At 36.1% G+C, this 6815-nt stretch overlaps 1 protein-coding gene across 1 annotated transcript; it reads right to left on the minus strand.

Annotated features, from left to right (window-relative positions):
* On the minus strand, positions 1-5769 carry LOC114180311 (ABC transporter G family member 11). Its single transcript, XM_028066605.1, has 10 exons — positions 4782-5769; positions 3857-4146; positions 2696-2867; positions 2461-2583; positions 2180-2308; positions 1843-2037; positions 1650-1736; positions 1300-1572; positions 693-800; positions 1-592 (listed from the first exon to the last, which is right to left on the minus strand). Exons 1-10 carry the CDS (start codon positions 5175-5177, stop codon positions 254-256), a joined length of 2112 nt encoding a protein of 703 aa, XP_027922406.1. The 5' UTR covers positions 5178-5769; the 3' UTR covers positions 1-253.
* Between the last annotated feature and the right edge of the window lie 1046 nt (positions 5770-6815).

The following is a 6815-nucleotide window of genomic DNA, read 5'->3' on the forward strand; positions in this document are numbered from 1 at the left end:
TGAGGATGAACACCGGTGAAAGAAGTAAATTGATATTTTTCTGAAATTATAAACAAGAAGTCACTGATAACTTACTCAAAGTATGGTTAAAGAGCAAGAATGTGTAAAAATAATAAGAATTTTGTCTGACATATATATATATATATATATATATATATATATATATATATATATATATATATATATATATATATATATATCTAATCCTACTTGATAATGAAAGGTTGATTGTTTGAGTAAAACTTTGATGAGTTCACTTTGTTGGAGGGGAAACATAGGTTCTGAGAGATGGTGACTGAGTGAGAAGATCAGGTGCAATGGTTGTGTTCTGTGCTCCACTCTTCTGCTGCATTCTCCTCCTAGCCAAGTACCCTCTCACCCATGGTGTCACATCCTCGTTGATTTTGATCATAATAAAGAAGATAATGCGGTAGATCACAATCATGCTGAAGATCACACTCAGGTTAATCCACTTTGATCTGTTCACATCAATTTGGAAAACTTTTTCCAAGATGTACTCTCCGGGTATCTTTGGAAGATCTGGTGTCTGGTTGTCAAATATCAAACCCCTCAAATCATTCTGGTACTGACCCTGAAACATTTTTCACAGTTTTTATCATCAAACTGAGATGTAACAACAATATAACAACAGCACATGGCATTCAAGAAGTGAAATGTGTTGCTTCTGTTACCTGCAGTGCCCAGAAGTGGAAACTGATGTATGACATAGGGTAACGCCAGACTGGCTTTGGGATATCATGTGGAAGCCTAAAGTAGCCTGAGACCAACATGAATATGCCCTGAAATTTGAAAAATAGAAAAACAAATCAGGTGTGAATGGATGATCAAGATCAATGGTTTTACAGAATGAATCCTGTTGTGTTGAATTTTCACATGATCCTGCTGTCAAAAAAACCATTGTGTGCAGCTGTCTTCACAGGCATTGTATATGTGCAGATTTATCAATATTTGTGAGCATCTAAAGAGAGGTTAAGACAGCTTGTTTGGTTTTATATTTTGGGTGTGGTACTTTCAAACATGACCATTTCCAAATCCTAATTTCAAATGTGTTAAGAAATGGATTTTAAACCGAATTCAACCATACAAAACTGACTTGTAAGATATGTGATCTCCATCAAGATCTGCAATTAGTACTCTTGCATTTAGTAGGTTGAATTTAATAAAACAATGATGGAGAAGGTTGAATTTTGGGTGGTGGTTTAAAGGAAAATATGGCATTGTTTTGGATGGGTGTAATTTAATGCACATGTGCATATACTGTGGGAGGAACTTGCATACCTGAATTCCTGCTCCAATAATGATGCCCATGAGGAAGTTGGGGACAATGCTAGCAATTGCCATCATTAAGCTTTCAACCACTGTGACACTGGCATAAAGGCACAGCACGAAGAAGAGGTAATGCCAAAAGCCAGGGTGAAGGCGAACCATGAAGTAGCAAATGGTTCCAGAGAGAAAAGTGATCAAAATCAGGAAGGGCATTGCAGATAATGTGTTGCTGATGACAAATGCAGTGACACCATAGTGACCATTAAGCCTCTCCCTTTGGAAAACCTGTGATTCAAATTGAAAATGTAAGATTTTATACTACATTGTTAGTTGTTGCATGGGGGGCACAGAACATTATTCACCTTCATGTCTTCAACAAATGAAGGGAATCCACCAATTGACATGAAGGTCACAAAACCAAAGACGAAAGATGCACAAGAACCTCTGGCCTGAAATAAAAGGGAAGAAAACACATAAACTCCAAGGCCAAATTTCTTGCAAAACTGTGATACAATGACAACTTCAAATTGCTTTCAAAATGGGAAATAGAAGTACCAGAATAGAGTTGTAGCCTGTCCCCACATTCAAATAAATGGTTCCAATACAGACAGTGACCACAATGTAGATAACAAGCCTAAGCCAGTAGTAGCCAAAGTCCCTTGACATGTTGATGAAGGAACGTTTGGTTAAAGTGTAAGACTGCATCAAGAAACTTGCCTCACTTCCTCCAGCTTCAAGCACTGTTCCCTTCTGCAGAATTCATCATGATCACAACATTCAATAATTGACTCCAGAAAATGAACAAGAAAAAGAGGGTATATACATGTGTGTATTGCATCATTCTTAAGTTTTGTTATTTTTCATCAGTAAGTAATCATTGAAAAGCACTTACAACTTTGGATATCTCATCCACTTTCTGTGTTGCAGCATAAGAGTGCTGAGAAGTGCGGTAGAAATCAATAAGAGTTCTGATTGCTTCAGCAGTAGTGATCCTGTCCAAAGGATCATCACTTCCCTCAAACTACAGAAAAAGTTCAGATCAGACCAAATGTTAGCAGAGGTATGTATGTTGGAAAATAATTGATGAAAAGCACATATTAAAATGTTGAAACTATGTAGAGTGTAATGAAATTGAAAGACAAATTTGTGTCATAAAGAAGAAAAGTTGAATACCCTCAATTTCATGGACCCTTTAAGAGTGGCCTTGACCTTGTCAAAATCAGAATTGATGCACCTGAGGAAATGATCAGAAGGGTTCCTCAAAGCAGGACAAGGGAAACCAGCTTGTGCAAAGAACTGCAGACAAAGTCACTTATATCAGTCATCAAAAAGCTTCATTTCTTTACAACCATTGCTGATTCAAGAAACTATGCATAAAAAGAGAGTAAAAGTGGAATGTGAGTTTGACCTCATATGCCTCTGAAGCCTGTCCAAAATAAACAGTTTTGCCACTAGAAAGCAAGTACAATCGGTCAAATAACTCAAACACTTCACTGCTAGGTTGATGAATAGAGGCTATCACGGTTCTCCCATCCCTTGCCAAGGCACGAAGTGTCTGAGTCACAAAGAATGCTGAAGCACTGCCACAGCGAAAAATTCCAAACTATGACATCATTTCACCAAAAAGAGATGTTTCTACTTTACAAACTTGATCAATAAGAGAGACAGCACAACAACCAAACATTCTCCATCAAAAGAAAGAAATATTATATAATATTGCAACCCCTTTAGAAAAGGTACACACAATTTGATGTTGTGACAATGCAAAACATTATCCAAAAAGACGAAGAAATAACTTCCAAAATCACTTTAGAAAATTGTAGGCTAAAGTTGTATTTGTTTGTTTCTGCATTTTTTGTATAGAGATAAGAACAAATTCTAAGATAAATGATATACAGACAACACATGGCCCCTTATTTATTGCACCACGTTTTTCCTTTCCAAAGATACATAGAAATTTGATCATTAGGAAGAGATAGAATCATGTACAAGACAAGCACACATCAATCAATAGTTACCAAAAGCAGCAACAGAAAAGACAGAATACTCCTTCAATTAAAAAGCTTATTTAACTGTCAATTTAAGAACAATGTTAAAACATCTCTATCTCATATTTTTACTGTTTTAATTTGTTTCAAAATGTTTTTCACTTTAAAAATTAAAAAATTATTAGCTACTTCTTCCGCTGCTATTCTCATTTATTATTAGTATCCATCCACCTACATACTTAAATGAATTAACTACCACAATCCAACTCTTTTAATAAGGATACCTGTACATGTTAAAAAAAAAAACTATTTTATCAAAGTATAGTAACTGAGTGATTAATTATCTTTTAAGAAAATCTGTTTTCAAAATATCAGATATTAAGAACAAACTTACTAGACCAAGTTTTTCTTCTACATAAATGCCAATTACTTGAAAAGCACAACCATTGGACACAGTTACATATACAGTACATATTTGGTAGCAGTTAATTAGATGGGAATTGACGTGTGATAATTTCATATGTCCATGCAAACCACTTAGGACAAGGAAATTAAATTCACATAAAGTGATGTGTAACAACCTGTCAAGTCCACTGGTTGGCTCATCAAGGAAAAGCAACCTTGGTCTCATCAAGATTTCCAAGGCAATGCTAACCCTTCTCTTCTCCCCGCCACTGATTCCACGCAAGTGCCAATTTCCAATCACTGTGTCTGCACAATCTTGCAGTCCCATTGCAACAATGGTGCTCTCCACCAATGCTCTCTTATCTGCCCATGGCATGTTATCAGGCAGACGCAAACGAGCTGAATATGATATCGTCTCTCTCACTGTTAGGGTACCAATCAAGTTATCATCTTGTGTCACATAAGCCTGGTTAAGTTCATAACACATCATAAAAACCAAGTTAGGAACAAACCCTTTTGCAGAATTAGCATAATAAAGTTGTAAAACCTGACATGGGAAAAAGGGTAACCATATTTAGGTGCTATAATTAAACCAAACCTTAAAAGTTCAAAACCAAAGTGAAGAAGAGTGATGACCTTAATATATATTATCTACTAACTACATTCTTCCAATGAAACATAGACACAGCTACAGCAGCATTTAGTAGGGAGCATTTAGTACATAGACAGACGAGAATGAAACATTTTGTTGTTTTCTTGATGTTAAAATCTATGTATCATCTTTCAAAAAATTATCTTTTTTTTATTCTATTCTGAAGAGAGTTGCCTTGCCAGTGCTACAGTATCTAAAAAAATCCAAATATTTTGATTGAGGTGTTTTTCTGGCCAATAACTGAAAGAGTTGGGTCAAAGAGAGGAATAAGAAAGAAGATCTCAAGGGTACCATAACAAAACCTTTAGAACATATATATATCTAACAGTATTAAATAAATAAAGATCCAATATTATATTCATTTTGTTTGAAAGCATCCACCAAAGACTATATGTTCAGACAAAAGAACCAAAGAGTGCATGTTAAGGCAAAAGAGGAAAAAGACTCACTGCAGTGCCAAAAGAGAGTTTGGCTTTGCGTCCATTGAGAAGGATGGTGCCTGAAAGAAAGGCATTTGCAGCTAGGCGACTAGAAAGTGCATCAAGAAGAGTAGATTTTCCAGAACCTGAGGGTCCCATGAGAGCAGTGAAGGTTCCTGGTTCAGCATAACCAGTTAGACCCTCCAAAACGTTTTGTGTCTCACCGTTGCTGAGAGTGACCATCACTGTCAGATCCTTCCATGTGAGTCTTGCTGAGACATCTCCGATGATCTCTGAGTTGGCCTTCTCTCTCCAAAGGGTCTCACTGAGAGGACTCAACCCTGGTAGGGTGGAACCATTTCCTGAAGGCCTAGCTGTTGCTTCTATCTCCATACCAGCATGTGTTGTTGCCTCAGAGTTTCTCATGATGCTTAACTTTCTTCAAACCTCTCACACACACTCACCTTTTAGGCTTCAATACAATATGGTCCAAACTCTCCAAAAGAGTTTGGCGGTACTGATCAAATCGGATCCACCAAAAGAGAAAAAGGGTAGGAGCCAAATTCAAAAGCCAAGCAGTGAAAGCTATAGAATATGTGAGTGTATATATATGAGGAAGTTACTATGATAGAAAAACCAAAAGGGGACAATAGGATAGGAGGGAGAGAAAAGTGTGAGTGGTGAAATGGGAATGGTATGATTGGGGAGTTTTGACTGAAAGAAAGGGTTTTTTTAAGAGAGATGATGGCTCATGCAAAAAGAGCCTTGTTGTGGAGTTGAGTTGCATACATAGATTTGTTGCAACTGTTGAAAGGTTTTGTAAGCTGTTGCTATGAACAAGAGGAAGTGATTGGAGCAAAGGGTGTTATATATTCTGATCCAACTGATGCAAGCGATGACGAACACAATTACAGCTACAACATGAACATGGTATGATATGATATGATATCTACTACTACATGCTACTCGTTGTTTGGGATAGCTCAATTCTCGATGGAAATATTTAGGGAAGAAGCAATAAGTTTCAGCCATTATATGGAAGCAATGAATTAATGGGTGCAGCTAGTTGTTGGTAGCTACATTTATTGCCAAACCGACCCCCATTTAACCCTGAGGCTGAAGGATCTGTTCATATTACGTGTGTGTTTTTCAACTTTTCCCTCTCATCACACACACACACACACCCTTTCTTTTCTTCCATTCTCATCTCATTTTCATTATCATAAACGTTTATACAAACACTTTTTAGTACACCATTATGAATAACTTTTGTTATTAAGTCTCACTCATCACTGTAAAAGAGTCCCACTAAGAAAACTTATTAAAGGTTAGAACTTTCCTTCAGGTATGGTAAATTTGGCATAAGAAATGCATTGGAAATTACAATTAACAATGTTTTCCAATAAAAAAGGATTAAAGAGTGCTCCATACGTTAAAAAAATGAGATTTTTTTGATGCCCTAGTGAGATAGAAATGTGATGGTGTGTGGGAACATGAGCGTAATTAATTTGGCATGCCCGGAAAGGGTTTCTTTGATGGTAAGGAAAAAAAGCAGCAATGGTGGAAAGATGAGATTTTGACTGAGAGAAGGGTATCCACGTGAGATCATGGATGGGACCAATTAATACTCATCGACTTGTATTCATGAATGAACATTGGCCATCCTTGTCATTTGGTTACAACTTACAAGGATAATTCATTCATTCTCATTAGTACTACAATTATTTTATTTTTATTTTTTTAAATTCTTATTAGTTGGGAAGGAGTTGGGAGAGGAGAATTGATTAAAAGGATATAAATGATGGATAACAAGAAAAAAAAAATGCTAGGTACGAGTAGATACGTGTCATGATGTAAAAGAAAGTTATTCAATTCTAGTACACCATCTTCCTTTTTATAATTATTATTATTATTTTGTGAGAAAATATTAATTGTAACGAGATATTTATGTTGCTATTACGAGAGACCTATATAGTAACATACTCTTGAAGATATTATTTTTTTGTTATTGAGTTCCCATCAAATCATATAGTTTTTCGTGTAATAATACTCTGAAAGTTCGCC

Source organism: Vigna unguiculata, chromosome 4, assembly GCF_004118075.2.
Source record: "Vigna unguiculata cultivar IT97K-499-35 chromosome 4, ASM411807v1, whole genome shotgun sequence".
NCBI classification, from domain to species: Eukaryota; Viridiplantae; Streptophyta; class Magnoliopsida; order Fabales; family Fabaceae; genus Vigna; species Vigna unguiculata.